The 18,102-nt window shown below is 42.0% G+C and overlaps 1 protein-coding gene across 1 annotated transcript in view; it reads left to right on the top strand.

Annotated features, from left to right (window-relative positions):
• The window catches only part of TBCK (TBC1 domain containing kinase), a 458,935-nt gene that overhangs the window by 27,544 nt on the left and 413,289 nt on the right, over window positions 1-18,102 (top strand). Inside the window, exon 3 of the mRNA XM_073601952.1 lies at window positions 79-151. Within this exon, the coding sequence (XP_073458053.1) occupies window positions 79-151 (73 nt within the window). The remainder of the gene's footprint in view (window positions 1-78; window positions 152-18,102) is intronic.

The following is an 18,102-nucleotide window of genomic DNA, read 5'->3' as shown; positions in this document are numbered from 1 at the left end:
GATGTTAATTATGTTCTATTTATTCTATTTGTATTTGTTTATTTATAATATTCTATATTCTATACTCTATCTACACAGAGAGACTGGTTGTGGTCGCTGAGCATTCTGAAAAAAGTCTTGAAGATCTGCTACGGGGCAGGAAGCCTGTAAGGTAATGTCTCTCCATAGGGCACACTTTTTTTTTTAAAGATTTCCTAACAAAACCCGTGGGCATACTGTGGCTTGCTTTGTTTCATACAAACAGACATAGGATTAACACGTAAATCGATAATGTCTTGATTTTAGTTAGTGATATTTTCATTTTTTCTATGTGGGTACGGCCATTCAGTAAAATTCTAGTCCTCATGAATCAATCCTTTACATGTCACTTTTTACAGCAAAAGTATTTTTTATTGTTGTTTTTTTTTTATGAAGGCTTTGCCTTTTATCATTATAAAGCAGCCCCTGACCTCTACTCAGCCTGCCACAGGCAAGGGGATGCATTTCCTCAGTCTTTTCTTCCCCAGTGATTAGGCTGCAACTGTAACTTTGTAGCCAATCTCAATGTAAGAATCTACAGCAGGAGCTGGCCTGTTACATTTGTGAGCCCAGGCAAGAACTGCCCAGGAAACCAGGATTTAATTGTCATCTCTGAGCCTGCATCTCAATCCAGAACGATGATTCTTACCCTGAAAGAGGACTAAACAAAATGGCATCAACCATTTGGAGAGAAAGTACATGTACTTATCTGAAAAAAAATGTATCTGGTGTCTTGTTCGCTTTAGGGCCAGTTCACACAACGTTTTCTAAAAAAAAGCTCTCATCAGAGTTTTGCTGGCAGCATTACCTATTGCGTGTACGCGGCATTGGTTAACGTTGACATTTGCGGATCACAACTGAATGTGGTGCCATAAATGCACACAAAACGCTGGTTTCCCGCACCGCTTTCTGATGTGAACGGACCTTAATGAGTTTCTATATTATTTTCTGTCATTGTGTAAAATAAAAAATATTAGGCCACTAAAAATGAATTATTCCTTTTTCTAATATCTTTAAAAAAAAAAAAAAAAAAAAGGCAAAACATCCAGTTGTTTTTAGCTTTCTAGGTGGACTACTATCCATTACTATTTCTGCATTTTAGTCCCCAAGCATCCACACTTATTGTGCAATTACGAGGGTGCTCCCACTGGACTGGAGGAAATTTATCCTGTGTATAGTAAAAAGAAAAATCATTACCTTGTTTTCTATCATGGCAAAATTGTGCCACCATGCAAAGATACTTCCCAATTCCTGTGAGTGCTCAGTGCTTAAAGTAGAGACCTGATTTCAGCATCCATCCCTGACCAACAGCACATGTGAGTCTCAGGGCAAGTGACTGATTTGAGCAACCAGCTGCAACCCTACAAGTCCTACAGAGTAGGGAATAGTTGGACAGATAGGGTCAGGGAGTTCCATAGGATGGGAGAGGCTCAGGAAAAGTTCTGGAGGTAAGCATGTGAGGAGGTGACAAGGGAACTAGAGAGCAGGAAGTCTTGGGAGGAACGAGGAGAACCCAAATCGCTCACTAAATTAGCAGGGGAGTCAGTGCTCCACTGGCAGACAAATAGACATTTAAAATCCATAGAAGACATATGCAGGAGCGTGGTAAGCTTGATAGGAGAAAAGACATGCAGTCCATGGCAGCTCCTTGATGGGTATGGGTTCCCCTCAAGACATGTAAACAATAAATGAGGGTGCCAGATCAGTACATGTCAAACATAAACCGTAATTTATTCTCAAAACACTTCCACATAAAAACGCTGTATACTGCACACAGGGCTGGTAGAATGGTGCAGCGGTCTCGATGGACTGGAGAGTAGCCGCAGAAGCGTCCAGAGCTCTAACACATGCCACTGTCGGTGTGTCCACAGGCTGGTAGAACAGGTTGGGGGACAGGCAGCAACATGCTTCCGAGGCCCCGCCTCCTTCATCAGGCTAACCCACCCCACACAATGAGAAGGATATATATACACATTCAGAAAAAAAAACAATGATGCATTTGATGCATTTGTAATTCTAAGCCTATGCTGGGGGACCCGACATTTTAAATCTGTTTAAGGTCATCTTTACCTTAATCCAGTCCATCTCTGCTTTCAGTCCCTCTCCTTATCTGATAAGTGTATGTATTGGTGAGGCCCTAGCACAATTTTTATATACTGCAAACCATACAATAAACTGTTTCTGTTCCTGGCATAACCACTGTTATTCCATGAAAAATCTGCATTGCTGATCTGTGTCTAGTCTTCTTCTCTTCTGAGTGTCCAGACAGCAGTTTCCATTAAAGTTCTCAATGCCGCCTGTAAACAGGATGGATCTTCTGTTCGTTTTATATTATGGTGAATAAAAGAAGAGGTTAGAACATTCCATGGTAGACTGAAGCATACATAATTTCAAAGTGGACAATAACAGAATTAAAGACTATGACTTGACTATTGGAGACTTTAAGAAATGTCAGCAGCCAGTGGTTTGTCAAATGCACTTATTTGTGGTATTTCACATTTGGGTAGTGTGACCTAATATCATCCATATCCCAAAACAGGCAGAAATTTGCAACGGGTATTCTATATTTAAACATTTAATACCTTAGTTAGCAGGGCTGAAATGGCAAGTTCATTTAATTTCAAACTCACTTTATTATTTCTAGCAGTACTGGCTCAAAGGTAGACAAAACAAGTCTACTATTGATGTTCTACTTTTTGTGGGAAAGAAAATTTATGTCTGGCTCCATAATAACAACTGTAAAAGTCCTTGGTCAATTTACACCAGTTATTCAAGCTGTAACAATATACACTTTATTGTCAAAAGTATTGGAACACCTGCCTTTACACGCACATGAACTTTAATGTCATCCCAGTCTTAGTCCGTAGGATTCAATATTGAGTCAACCCACCCTTTGCAGCTATAACAGCTTCAACTCTTCTGGGAAGGCTGTCCACAAGGTTTAGGAGTGTGTCTATGGGAATGTTTCACCATTCTTCCAGAAGTGCATTTGTGAGGTCAGACGCTGATGTTGGACGGGAAGGCCTGGCTCGCAGTCTCTGCTCTAATTCATCCCAAAGGTGCTCTATTGGTTGAGGTCAGGCCAGTCAAGTTACTTCACCCCAAACTTGCTCATTCATGTCTTTATGGACCTTGCTTTGTGCACTACTCCAAATCATTTGGGGGGAGGGGTGTTATGGTGTGGGGCTGTTTTTTAGGGGTTGGGCTTGGCCCCTTTATTTCCAGTGAAGGGAGCTCTTAAGGTGTCGACATCCCAAGACATTCTGTATAATTTGATGCTCCCAACTTTGTGGGAACAGTTTGGGGATGGCCCCTTCCTTTTCCAACATGACTGCGCACCAGTGCTCAAAGAAAGGTTCATAAAGACCTACATGAGCGAGTTGGGGTATAAAAACTTGACTGGCCTGCACAGAGTCCTGACCTCAACCCAATAGAACACCTTTGGGATGAATTAGAAGATAATAATAGTTCCCTTCACTGGAACTAAGGGGCCAAGCCCAACCCCTGAAAAACAACTCCACACCATAATCCCCAATCCACCAAATGATTTGGACCAGTGCACAAAGCAAGGTCCATAAAGACCTGGATGAGTGAGTTTGGGGTAGAGAAATTTGACTGATCTGACCTCAACCCAATAGAACACCTTTGGGATGAATTAGAATGGAGACTGCTAGCCAGGCCTTCTCGTCCAACATCAGTGCCTGACCTCACAAATGCGCTTCTGGAAGAATGGTCAAACATTCCCATAAACACTCCTAAACCTTGTGGACCACCTTCCCAGAAGAGTTGAAGCTGTTATAGCTGCAAAAGGTGGGCCAACTCAATATTGAACCCTATGGGCTAAGACTGGGATGCCATTAAAATTCATGTGCGTGTAAAGGCAGGCGTCCCAATACTATTGGTAATATAGTGTATATACCTCAGACCTTTTCGACTTGGTAATAAAATTAGAGATGATTGAGGCCAAGACAAATAACAAGTTTTATTTCTTATTAAAGATTTTACAGTAATGTAAAATAAGTTATTTAACATAATACAATAGAAATCTGTAAATATTTGTTCCCTCCATGATCTTAAATTGTCTTTTTCAGTGGCCATATTAAAATTTGCACAGAGTTAAAGAAAACTTGTGGTGTCACCCATTTCCATTGCTCAATCATATGGTCGTTCTGCGTCTAGGTCGTTGGTAGATCCTCCCTGATAGATCAAACCCACAGTCCAGCTGGTTTCTATGCAATAAAATGCAAATTGCTGCAAAAAGCACTGTTACAGTAGTGGCCCTTGCTGCAAAGCGTGTGTGTATTGTGATTGAATTGTGTTAAAAAAGAGAGTACAAAAAGAAAAAGTACCAAGTACATTACGTCATGTAGGTGTATGTGAGCATTTACAGAACAATATGCATTAAAAACAAACAGTTATAGTTATGTGGCACTACCTTGAGGTAAGGAGACTGTATAATAAAGGCCTAGCCGGTAAACAATGGTCCTTATGGGCACCCTACAAAGCTAGCGATGAGAATCAATATATCTGTAGATACCTCTGAATCTGTAAAAGTAAGTACACTCAGTTTGAACGACAGGTTCAGCGAGGCATGGGAATATAGCCAACCATATAGGCCCACTCTGAGTCTCCCTGCCCTATATCACTAAACAAAAGTAGTAAGAAGAGAAGAGGGGAAATTGGACAGGGAAAAGTAAGAAGAGCGAGTGAAGAAAGAGAGAGAAAGAGAATTGGGAAAAAAAAGGGGGGGGGGGAGTCAAAGGGGAAGGTCTCTCTCAAAAGAAGGGAGAGGGGGTGGGAAAACCACCAGCTACCCTCTCAATCTGATTCCGGTCCGTATGTGCAGTACATTAGGCCTAGAACTGCCTCTGATGTCGACATTTGGTAAGTTTTCACGCCAGTAAACTAGTTCAGACATCAACCTGCATCAAATCCTGACATAACTGAGAATTTCGAAATTTCATCCACGGTTCCCAAATATTCGAGGAAGTGGATATTTTGTCCTGAGTGATGTAGATCATTTCCTCCATCTCTGCTATGCGGTTAATGCGAGAGACCCATTCCTTCATTGAAGTGGGGGCTACAGATTGCCAATGTACCGGTATACAAAGTCTAGCGGCATTAATCATGTGCATGGCTACCGATATTTATAATACCTTTTTTTGGGTATGATTGAGAAGTGAAGGAGGTACTGTGCTGGCGAAAATTCTAGCGGGAGTGAAAAGATCGCAGTCGTCCTGTCACGCACCTTATGCCAATAGGGCTGGATCTGTGGGCACCAAATGTGAAGAAAAGTGCCTAACTTCTTGTCGCATCTCCAGCAACGATCTGAGACTGCTGGGGCAAATTTGTGAAGCAGATCCGGTGTTTTGTACCACCGAGTTTTAAGCTTATAACCGTTTTCCTGGATATTGACTTAAAGGGAGCCCTTATGGATGTACAGGTGAATGCGGTCCCAGCTATCCTCGTCTCAAGTCTATTTATTAATAAAATTAATTGTAAATGTTGACTGGATGCACCTTTAAATTAAAGTGATTTATATAGTAATTTTTTTTAAAATAACAAACATGCATACTTGCTCTGTGCAATGGAATTAAGCAGAGCGGCACCCAAACCTCCTTTTCTCGGGTCCCCTTCTGGAGCTCCTTGCACCTCCTCTTTTCGGTGTGTCACAAAAGGAAGCCGCTCCCTATTGTGGCACACCTATGGGCTCGATCCCAAGCTGTGCTGCCTGTGGGAGAGCCGCTACAGATGGGCACAGCTCTGGATCGAGTGAGGATGGTAAGTATAGGGGGTCAGGGGCGATTCTATTACCTAAACATTTTTTAACTTAATGCATTAAGGTAAAAAGTGTTTAGGCTTTAGAACCACTTTAATGAAATTTGCTTATCTTTGCCATGACTTTCATGTTTGCCTTTATAGCACATTTTATAGTTGAAGTGTGAAGATACATGAAATGCCTCACAAAATGTTACACAGATTATTTTTTGTCTTCTGATCTGCCTGATCGATTCACAGTGCTGTGAGCTGCCAACAGCATTTTGAGGGGCATGTTATTTCAATTGCAGAATGTTTATTCCATTTAGAAGATCATAAAGCAGAAGCTCATCTGCTTCTGAGATTAATTCATCCAGCAACCGCCAAAAGCAAAAATGAGAACAAAACGGCCTTATGCACCTGTAGCCTTCATCCGCTCAAACCCAGCAGGGGACGTCTTCTTAAGTCTAGCTGAATGTTGCTTGTACAGACTGACAAATTGTTCACTTTTGTGTGATTTTTTTTTTTTTTTTATTATTTTTCTTGAATATGCTACATTTACTGGTTTCAACATAAAGTAGGGTTTCAAAATAAATGTATATGTTCTGTCACCTAAATTGTCAGCTGATGAAAAGATGAACTTCTTAGTTAAAGGTTTTTGTCCTCTCCATTAAGAATTGTATATACCACAGAGTAAAGCTGGACTTACACCTGTAGATTTTTAATTTCAGCGTTCGGCCAAAAGGATCACAATCACCGACTCAACTAAATTTTAATAACTTTTCATTTGAGTACCATGTCAATGTTTCCATTGACGATCTTGATTAACTTTGTCAAGTGCATGCACCCTAACACTATTTATGATTTCTCTTTACTTGGAGCCAATTTAGCAGATAGAAATATGTTTACTCGCATTACATTCCAAAAATGTTTTACATCCTTGACCGTCAATCTTTTCGGCTCACTCTGGTTGTCAAATTGGCCTCTTTAACTCTTAGATAATCCAATTAAAGTTCCAGAGAAAAGAGGTTTTGAAGGAAAATCTACAGGCCAGCTTAAAGTGGTTCTAAAGGCAGAAGGTTTTTTATCTTAATGCATTAAGATTAAAAAACATTCTATGTGCAGCAGCCCCCCCTAATATTGAGCCCATCTCGATCAAGCAATGTTGCACGAGAGACTTGGCTGTCCGGGACTCTCGATCCTGATTGGCTGAGACACCCAGAAGGGTGTCTCAGCCAATTGGCTACCGCTGCTGTCAATCATTGTCAGTGAGCCAATGAGGAGAGAGGGGGCGGGGACACGCAGTGGCTCCGTGTCTGCATGGAGACACAGAGCAGCGGCTCGGCTCGGGTGCCTCCATAGCACGCTGCTTACTGTGGGGGCACTCGGCAGGAGGGAGGGGCCAGGAGAAGAAGAGGATCAGGGCTGCTCTGTGCAAAACTGGTAATTATCACAAGTTTGGAAGAAAAATCCTGGACGCCCGCACTCCGTGAGAAAGAAAGCACCTTTATTGTGAAAAAAATACCAGAACAGGTCACATAAAAAGTGGATATTACAGGACAGAAGCTAACGCATTTCAGATCTACTGATGCTTACTCATAGCTATTTCACATAGCTATGAGTAAGCATCAGTAGATGTGAAACGCGTTAACAGCTGTCCTGTAATATCCAGTTTTTATGTGACCTGTTCTGGTATTTTTTGTTACAATAAAGGTGCTTTCTTTTTCACTGAGTGCGGCCATCCTGGATTTTTCTTCCTTTCTCCATACCTTGTGCAGAGCCGCCACCTGTGAGGCTGAATTGGGCGTCTACTCCTATCCAGGTGTGGCGGTCCTGGGAGCGTCTTTTCTCCTTTGACTTAAGTATCACATGTTTGTTAACTTTCAACAAAAAAAACAAAACAAGACTTTAATATCACTTTAAGGCTAGGTCCACATTCTGTCCTCTGAGACATTTCTCTCTACCATGTTTTTGACAAATAGGGCACAGATGGCCCTTAGAGTAAACCTGTCTGAGCAATTCAAACTGAGAAAATTATACCAAAAATGCTTTAGGCTGAAGTTTAGGTATGCGTATTTTTGCAGTTACATGCAAGTATTTGTATGTCATACCTAGTTGATTCCCATGGAAGCTAGAAATCACAGCAGTAGGCACCCGCTCGGTTCTGGGTCCTGAGCCAAGCGCTGCCCTTCTGCTTGGTGAACACAGGAGGTTGCTTACTCAGCATGGGCGCCATTCAGGGAAAACTTTGCATTGTGTCAATGAATGTTCTCTGATTGGACAAGGTGGAGATTGTGACATCACAACCTCTTCCATATGGATAGCTTGCTATGGGGCCACACACAGAAGAGGAGGAGCTGAGAATGTGGGACCACAGGAGAGGAGGAGCTGAGAATGTGGTACCACAGAAGAGGAGGAGCTGAGAATGTGGGACCTCAGAAGAGGAGGAGCTGAGAGCGTGGGACCTCAGAAGAGGAGGAGCTGAGAGCGTGGGACCTCAGAAGAGGAGGAGCTGAGAGCGTGGGACCTCAGAAGAGGAGGAGCTGAGAGCGTGGGACCTCAGAAGAGGAGGAGCTGAGAGCGTGGGACCTCAGAAGAGGAGTAACTGAGAGCGTGGGACCTCAGAAGAGGAGATTTAGGGCTGCTATGTACAATACCATTGCACAGAACAGGTAAGTATAACATGTTTATTATTTTAGAAAAAAAAGCTTTTACAACTGCTTTAAGTTGTCTAATGGGGTAGGTAAGTTGTTGGAGTTGACTTTTGCTGAACTATCTTTTTTTTTTTCTTTTGCATCCTTTGCAATGACAACTTTTTTTAACCCTTGGTGGCTTAGGGCACCCAAGGTTTGTTATCTTATAAAAAAATATGTTTTGCATAATAGTTTTTTTCTACAAAACTTTTTTTGTTGGGTTTCATGATACCCTAAAGCTTTTTTTGTGGACACACATACAATGCACCAGCAGTGCTGTCCACTCCCAAACTTGTCATTCTCAGTGTAGCATCTCTGGCCATCCTAAAAAATTGTGTGGGTACTGATGGCTTGTGTGAAATATCATATTCCAAGCTTTATATTATATGCATGCTACTTGTGATTAATTTTCTGTTACCGTTATAACAAAGTTCAGTCACCGGTTCTGTAATTTACTCATCCCTATGTCACTACCATTAACACTTTTAAAATACATATGCCATCTCTTCAAGTTACTTTGCATGTGTTCTATGGGGGCTTCAATTATTTCATTTGGCTTTCCTGTTTGTTATCATTATACCTTCTAACTTTACTGCATCATTTTTATTTTACATCTTAGATTCTCATATTTATTTATTGTTTTATTAGATATGAAACAAAATTTCCCACCCAGAAATTGCTTTTAAAGAAACTGAATGGGATAGCTCAACAGGTTTTATATATTGTGGTTTTATTATAAATTGCCGTTGATCTGTAGCATATTTTCATGCATCCTTATAAACAGCTTAAATGTAACAGTTTTCTTCCCACAATATATTTTTATTACACTTCCTGCAAGCTTTATCAGAAAAAGGCCTCCAGGACATTTGTAGCAGTCATCAGTTGAATGTACAGTCAGGTCCATAAATACTGGGACATCGACACAATTCTAATCTTTTTGGCTCTGTACACCACCACAATGGATTTGAAATTAAACAAACAAGATGTGCTTTAACTACAGACTTTCGGCTTTAATTTGAGGGTGTTTACATCTAAATCAGGTGAACGGTGTAGGAATTACAACAATTTGTATATGTGCCTCCCACTTTTTAAGGGACCAAAAGTAATGGGACAGATTAACAATCATCCATCAAACTTTCACTTTTTAATACTTGGTTGCAAATCCTTTGCAGTCAATTACAGCCTGAAGTCTGGAACGCATAGACATCACCAGACACTGGGTTTCATCCCTGGTGATGCTCTGCCAGGCCTCTACCGCAACTGTCTTCAGTTCCTGCTTGTTCTTGGGGCATTTTCCCTTCAGTTTTGTCTTCAGCAAGTGAAATGGATGCTCAATCGGATTCAGGTCAGGTGATTGACTTGGCCATTGCCATAACATTTCACTTCTTTCCCTTAAAAAACTCTTTGGTTGCTTTTGCAGTATGCTTCGGGTCATTGTCCATCTGCACTGTGAAGCGCCGTCCAATGAGTTCTGAAGCATTTTGCAGAATATGAGCAGATAATATTGCCCGAAACACTTCAGAATTCATGCTGCTGTTTTTGTCAGCAGTCACATCATCAATAAACACAAGAGACCCAGCTCCATTGGCAGACATACATGCCCACGCCATGACACTACCACCACCATGCTTCACTGATGAGGTGGTATGCTTTGGATCATGAGCAGTTCCTTTCCTTCTTTATACTCTTCTTTTCCCATCACTCTGGTACAAGTTGATCTTGATCTCATCTGTCCATAGGATGTTGTCCCAGAACTGTGAAGGCTTTTTTAGATGTTGTTTGGCAAACTCTAATCTGGCCTTCCTGTTTTTGAGGCTCACCAATGGCTTACATCTTGTGTTGAACCCTCTGTATTCACTCTGGTGAAGTCTTCTCTTGATTGTTGACTTTGACACACATACACCTACCTCCTGGAGAGTGTTCTTGATCTGGCCAACTGTTGTGAAGGGTGTTTTCTTCACCAGGGAAAGAATTCTTCGGTCATCCACCACAGTTGTTTTCCGTGGTCTTCCGGGTCTTTTGGTGTTGCTGAGCTCACCGGTGCGTTCTTTCTTTTTAAGGATGTTCCAGACAGTGGATTTGGCCACACCTAATGTTTTTGCTATCTCTCTGATGGGTATGTTTTGTTTTTTCAGCCTAATGATGGCTTGCTTTACTGATAGTGACAGCTCTTTGGATCTCATATTGAGAGTTGACAGCAACAGATGCCAAATGCAAATAGCACACTTGCAATTAACTCTGGACCTTTTATCTGCTCCTTGTAAATGGGATAATAATAACACCTGGAATAACACACACCTGGCTATGGAACAGCTGAGCAGCCAATTGTCCCATTACTTTTGGTCCCTTTAAAAGTGTGAGGCACATATACAAACTGTTGTAATTCCTACACCGTTCACCTGATTTGGATGTAAATACCCTCAAATTAAAGCTGAAAGTCTGCAGTTAAAGCACATCTTTGTTTCATTTCAAATCCATTGTGGTGGTGTATAGAGCCAAAAAGATTAGAATTGTGTTGTATAGAGCCAAAAAGATTAGAATTGTGTCGATGTCCCAATATTTATGGACCTGAATGTATATGCAATATGTGTTCCGCCATTATGACTCCAGTGAAGAGCAGGTGTAATGGATTAAAACCTGATGTACTGGAAAAAGCACAGAAGGCATATTGCTTTTTATATCGAAATTAGAGGATAATTAATTAAATAGGCCAGGGGTATCATTTGGTCTTTCAGTCACTTTTTTTATTTTACTATTGCAACATATTTTACACCCAAAGGCTTCCACTATATGCACAGAGAAGCTGTGCTATAGCATAAGGCCTAAGAATCCTGCTAGTTCATATTGAGTAGACTTACAGTGGGTATAGAAAAGAATCACCCCTTTAAAATAATCACATTTTGTTGCTTTGCAGCCTGGAATGAAGACAGACATCATTTTTGTTTTATCCAGCTGCATTTGCTCAGTGCAACGTATAACATCCAAGTGAAAGACAGAACACCAACATGTCAGAAGATACCGTATTTATCGGCGTATAACACGCACTTTTTTCCCCTTAAAACCAGGGGAAAATCGCAGGTGCGTGTTATACGCCGATCCCCTGCGATCCCGACCTGTCACATTTTCAAAATCGCCGACCGCGATTTGAAAATGGCGCCGCCGGCGCCGAAATACACAGAGCCGGTCCTCGGCTCTTTCCGGCGGCTGTCGTTCATTTTCGGCTCCACTCGTAGTCCCGAGCGGAGCTATCCGAACCTACTCGGCTAGGTTCGGATAGCTCCGCTCGGGACTACGAGTGGAGCCGAAAGTGAACGACAGCCGCCGGAAAGAGCCGAGGACCGGCTCTGTGTATTTCGGCGCCGGTGGCGCCATTTTCAAATCGCGATCGGCGATTTTGAAGCCCAGAATGGCTGGGATCACTGGGGAAGGCTGCACTGGGGAAGGCTGCACTGGGGAAGGCTGCACTGGGGAAGGCTGCACTGGGGAAGGCTGCACTGGGGAAGGCTGCACTGGGGAAGTCTGCACTGGGGAAGTCTGCACTGGGGAAGTCTGCACTGACAAGGCTGCACTGACATGGCTGCACTGACAAGGCTGCACTGACAAGGCTGCACTGGGGAAGTCTGCACTGACAAGGCTGCACTGGGGAAGTCTGCACTGACAAGGCTGCACTGGGGAAGTCTGCACTGACAGGGCTGCACTGGGGAAGTCTGCACTGACAAGGCTGCACTGGGGAAGTCTGCACTGGGGAAGGCTGCACTGACATGGCTGCACTGACAAGGCTGCACTGACAAGGCTGCACTGACAAGGCTGCACTGACATGGCTGCACTGAGAAGGCTGCAATGATGGGCGTTTAAATTTAAGTTTTTTTTCCCTTCAACTTCCCTCCTAAAAGTTTTTTTTTCCTTAAAATTCCCTCCTAAATTGGGGTGCGTGTTATACGCCGGTGCGTGTTATACGCCGATAAATACGGTAATCAAAAACAGAATCACTGAGTTTGAAAAAGGATCACCCCCTCCTGAAAATTACTTGTAAACTCAATCAGGTGTAGTTAATCGCCTTTTCAATGGCACACAAAGCCATTTGACTTTCAACTGTGATCAGCTGAGGGCATTTTGATTGGCTCAGCATGAAATAAGCATTCCTGCAGCTTTTCAGTCCCTTGTAGTGCAACTGACACAAACAATCAACTATGGGTGACAAGAAACTGTCAAAAAATCTCCGGGATAAAGTTGTAGACAGGAACAAATCCGGAAATGAATACAACATTTTTTCAAAGGCTTTATCAATGCCTAGAAGCACAGTGAAGTCTATTATTAAGAAGTGGAAAGTATTTGGTACAACACAGACCCTTCCTGGATCAGGACATTGCTCCAAATTGGATGAAAGAGCCAGGAGGAAACTGGTCAGAGAGGCTACCAAGTGGTATACAGCAACTCAGAAGTAGTTGCAGAAATTTATGACAAAGAGTGCTCATTGTGTGTATGTAACAACAATATCACAAATTCTCCACAAATGTGGCTTGTATGGGAGGGTTGCAAGAAAAGCCACTCAAGAAAGACCACATGCAGACACGACTGAGTTTGCCAAAATGCAAGATTCTGAGGCCATATGGAAAAAGGTGTTATGGTCCAGTGAGATTAAAATTAAATTATTTGGCCTCAACACCAAACAATATGTCTGGCGGAAATCCAATACAGCTTACCATCCAAATAATACCATTCCTAAAGTAAAGCATGGAGGTGGTAATATCCTGTTATGGAGTGTTTCTCTGCAGCAGGGATTGGAGCACATGTCAGGATAGAAGGAAATATGGATGGGGCAAAATAACATCAAATTCTTGAGGAAAATCTGCTGCCTCTGCCAGAAACCTGTCAATGGGAAGAAGGTTTACCTTCCAACATGACAATGACCCAAAAAACACAGCAAAAATGACCACGCAGTGGTTGAAAGAGAAAACGGTGAATGTCCTTGCATGACCTATTTAGAGCCCAGACTTCTACCCCATTGAAAATCTGTGGAATGACTTAAAAACTGCAGTCCACAATTGGTCACCATCAAATTTAACTGAACTTGAGCAGTTCTACAAAGAAAAGTGGACAAATATTGCAAAGTCTAGATGTGCCAAGTTAGTAGAGACATATCCCAACAGACTAAATGCTGTAATTGAAGCAAAAGGTGGTTCAACAAAATACTGACACGAGGGGGTGATCCTTTTTCCAACTCAGTGATTCTTTTTTTGAATTTTTGAATTTTTTTCTGACATGGTGTTATATCTTTCACTTGGATGTTATAAGTTTCAGAGTCAATGCAGAAAATGCATAAAACAAAACCTGTGTCTGTCTCTTCAGGCTGCAAAGCAACAAAATTTGATTATTTTAAGTGGTGGTGGTGGTGGTGGGGGGGGGATTCTTTTTTTATACCCACTGTAAATACATTACCATTAAAGTGGTTGTAAAGGCTCCAGGTTTTTTACTTTCATGCTTTCTATGCATGAAGGTAATAAAATAAAAAACTCTGTGCAGCAGCACCCCCAGCCCCTCCTAATACTTACCTGAGCCCTATTATGATCCTGCGATGTGCATGAGAGCCTCAGCTCTCAGGGGGCTCCGCCTCCTCATTGGCTGAGACTGCAGCGGGAGCCGTTGGCTCATCACTGAGGTTCATCACTGCCAGTGAGCCAATAAGAATAGAGAGGGGGCAGGGCAGAGCCGCAGCTCTGTGAGTGAATGGAAGCTGCTTGCTCTGGGGCACTTGACAGGAGGGAAGGGGCAAGGAGCATCGGTGAGGAACCTAAGAAGAGGAGGATAAGGGGCTGCTCTGTGCAAAACCACTGCAGAGAGCAAGTAAGTATAACATGTTTGTTATTTCTTTAATGTCACTTTAAGGGCTTTTATACACTTGTGGTTGGGGGGATGTAAAACCCAGTGGCTAAACTGTATCTTTGTAAAAAAAAGGGTTAAAATCCTGCGCTTATCCTACTCTCCTGGTGAAGGGAAGTGTGACCATTGAAATGGAGAAATCAAACACATAAATAAATGAAAATATATAGATAAAGAAAAGCTGCAACCTAAAAGGTCCGAACGCCTACCATAAGCATAGATAATTAAAAGGAACAGGTGCACTAATCTATAAGAACATTCACAGTGCAAAAATATACATGACAAAAATTTAAGGGCATAAAGACCACTCCTACAAAAACAAGTGTGTAAAAATAAATAAAAAAATTGGATGAAATCACTCAAAGTGAAAAATATATGATTCAGTTCATAAAAGGCGGAAAACCAAAATGTGCATAAAGAATGTCCAACTGACAAACCCTTATACAAAAGGGAACTGAGTGAACCAAATATGTGAAAAATTCTGTGCTCTTCAAGGGAATTGGGTGAACCAAATATAAGGAAACTTCAGTGCTTTTCAAAACACGAAGACTTTAATATCCCATCGCCATATAGATTCACTTCTTGCCAGATAGCAGTAGTTTTAAGCATTGGATATTAGGCTCCAACACCTTAAGCTGTAAAAGTGGACCCTGTTTTTCAATGGACGCAGGAATCACGGTATCTTTGGAAAAGCTGATATCCAATCTGGCAGCTCGAAGATAAATCCCAGAGCATAAAAGAAGGATAGCCTCGTAGTGCAATATGTTTCAACAAAGGGGTTTATTAAAAAGGCACACTAAAAACTTACATCAAGGCAACCAAACATCAGCAAAAATAAATGCACATAAAAAAACAGAGCGGTGGTTTGCACCAACCAGCTCAAACGGTTAGACGTCTCACAATGGAGCCCACCATATCGACGTTTGTCATATGGTGGCGCAGGTACTCTTCTAAAGTGAATTCTGTGAAGAAACAAAAAACAACAGTGCAGTACTTACCCTTACTTTCTCTGTCCCTAATCTGTGTGCTTTTGTAAAAAATTAATCACCAATAACGGAATGAAAAAAATAAATATACAGTATCTCACAAAAGTGAGTACACCCCTCACATTTTTGTAAATATTTTATTATATCTTTTTTTGTGACAACACTGAAGAAATTACACTTTGCTACAATGTAAAGCAGTGAGTGTACAGCTTGTATAACAGTGTAAATTTGCTGTCCTCTCAAAATAACTCAACACACGGCCATTAATGTCTAAACCGCTGGCAACAAAAGTGAGTACACCCCTAAGTGAAAATGTCTAAAATGTACCTGATCAGAGTCTGAGTATTGTATCTCCAGCCCAGGTCCCGCTGAGAGTGGAGACAGAAGGAACCAAGGGACAGAAGGAACACGGGTGCCCACAGATGTAGCCCCGGAAGCTTGAAGCAGACGATGCGACTCTTGGAAGGCAGAAAGTCGCAGGAACGTAGTTGCAGATACAACTAGGGAGGCAGGATGGCGCCAAACAGGAGACAGGAGCGTAGTCTCAAGGATAGCCGGGTTTGGTGACCAGGCTGTCTGCAGCAAAGTACCTTTCAACGAGTTCCACCAGGTTGTCCGCCGAGTTGGGGTCTCCTTGTCTCACTCACTTCTGCAGGGGAATTGGTAGTGACCTCAGGAACCGGTCCATGACCACACGCAACACTATTTGTGGCCCAGACAGGGACTCCGGCTGTAGCCATTTCCTCACCAGGTGAATTAGGTCAAACATCTGCGATCTTGGGGGCCTCTTGTCTCAGATGAACCAGCTGTGGACCCGCTGTGCTCGCTGCCAAGGTGACACCAAGTCACGCCGGGATTTCCCGCTTGGCCTTTTCATAGTCTCCCGCTTCTGCTGACTCCAAATCATAGTAGGCCTTCTGCGATTCTCCAGAAAGCAAGGGGGCGACCAGTTCTGCCCACTGGGTTTTAGGCCAACCTTCCCTCTCAGCGGTCCATTCAAACGTTAGCAGAAAGGCCTCTGGATCATCATCTGTAGTCGTCTTAGAAAGAAAGCGACCCACATGGATGGCTGAGGGCTTGTCTCCAACATCATCAACTTTAGCAGGTGACCACTGTGCTAGCGTCTCCACAACCTCAGTCAAGGTTTTCCTATCTGCTTCTGCATCAGTGGCTAGCTGTTCAAATTGCTCAGATTGCAATTGCTCCTGTACAGCACCAATCTGTTGGCACAGCACCTTGTTTTTCTCCTGTGCGATAGCGTTGGCTTGCTTTAGTGCAGCGTTTGCTTGCTGCTGTGCAGCGTTGGATAACACCAATTGTTTTAGGATTTCCTCCATGTTTAGTCACTCTAGGTACTGGCCTTTTAAGTAGTAACAGCTGGTCGCAGCCTCCACCATATGTAACCTGGGGGAAAGGTAGCAGGTACAAAAAGCTTCCTGGGATAAGCAGGCTTTCAGGCACAGATACCAGAATAAGTGAAGTAGTGACAAACAGTGAAGTGTTTAATGGTGATATTTACAAGTCTATAGAGGTGCTGTACAGTGTTCAGAAAAAAACAAACAGAACAAAATAGCCAAACAAAAACCTAGCTGTGTCTCGGCTCTAACTAAACACTATGCAGGCCCTAACTACCAAGCTGAGCAAGCCTACCGCTTGTCAGTTTCCATATAAACCGCTTAACAGCTTTTTACCAACTTTTTGCTCTCACAGACCAGCGTTGTCTGTGTTTCCCAGGCAGAGAGCAAAGGCTGTCTGCTCAGGTTAGCTTAAATTAGCCTGGGGAAGAGGACCAAGACCCGAACTGGATCATGGATCAGAGATTCCTGAATGTGTATGAGAGGAGCCTGGGAGACGTATAAACCCTGAACAGGACTTTTCCTGGCTCTCTCTGGGACGCTCTGTTAATATATATATATATATATATATATATATATATGTATGTGTATATATATATATATATATATATATATATATATATATATATATATATATATATATAATGTTTGGGGGTTCCAAGTAATTTTCTAGCAAAAAAATACTGATTTTAACTTTGTAAGAAACAAGTGTCAGAAAAAGGTTCAGTCTTTAACCACTTAAGGACCGAGCCTCTTTCTGAGATTTTTTGTTTACAAGTTAAAAACAGTTTTTTTTGCGCAGCGGTCTTACAAGCGCACTTTTTTTTTTGGAAAAAATACACTTTTTTAAATAAAAAAATAAGACAGCACTAAAGTTAGCCCAGTTTTTTTGTATCGTGAAAGATAATGTTATGCTGAGTAAATTGATACCCAACATGTCACGCTTCAAAATTGCGCCCGCTCGTGGAATGGCGACAAACTTTTACCCTTAAACATCTCCATAGGCGACGTTTAAAAAATTCTACAGGTTGCATGTTTTGAGTTACAGAGGAGGTCTAGGGCTAGAATTATTGCTCTCGCTCTACCGATCGAGGCGATACCTCTTGTGTGGTTTGAATACCGTTTTCATATGCGGGCGCTACTCATGTATGTGTTCGCTTCTGCACGCAAGCTCAGCGGGACGGGGCACGTGTTAAAAAAAAAAATTATATTTATATATTTTACTTTTTTATTTTTTATTTTTACACTTCTTTAAAAAAAAAAATTGTGTCACTTTTATTTCTATTATAAGGAATGAAAACATCCCTTGTAATAAAAAAAAGCATGACAGGACCTCTTAAATTTTGTCAAAAAAAAAATGGCCCTTTAAGAGTGACTTGGTTAAATTTATGATAGGCAACTCCTATCCTCATA

Source organism: Aquarana catesbeiana, linkage group LG01, assembly GCF_042186555.1.
Source record: "Aquarana catesbeiana isolate 2022-GZ linkage group LG01, ASM4218655v1, whole genome shotgun sequence".
Lineage (NCBI taxonomy): Eukaryota > Metazoa > Chordata > Amphibia > Anura > Ranidae > Aquarana > Aquarana catesbeiana.
The sequence above is the reverse complement of the archived record's forward strand: the minus strand, read 5'-3'. Positions and strand labels throughout refer to the sequence as shown.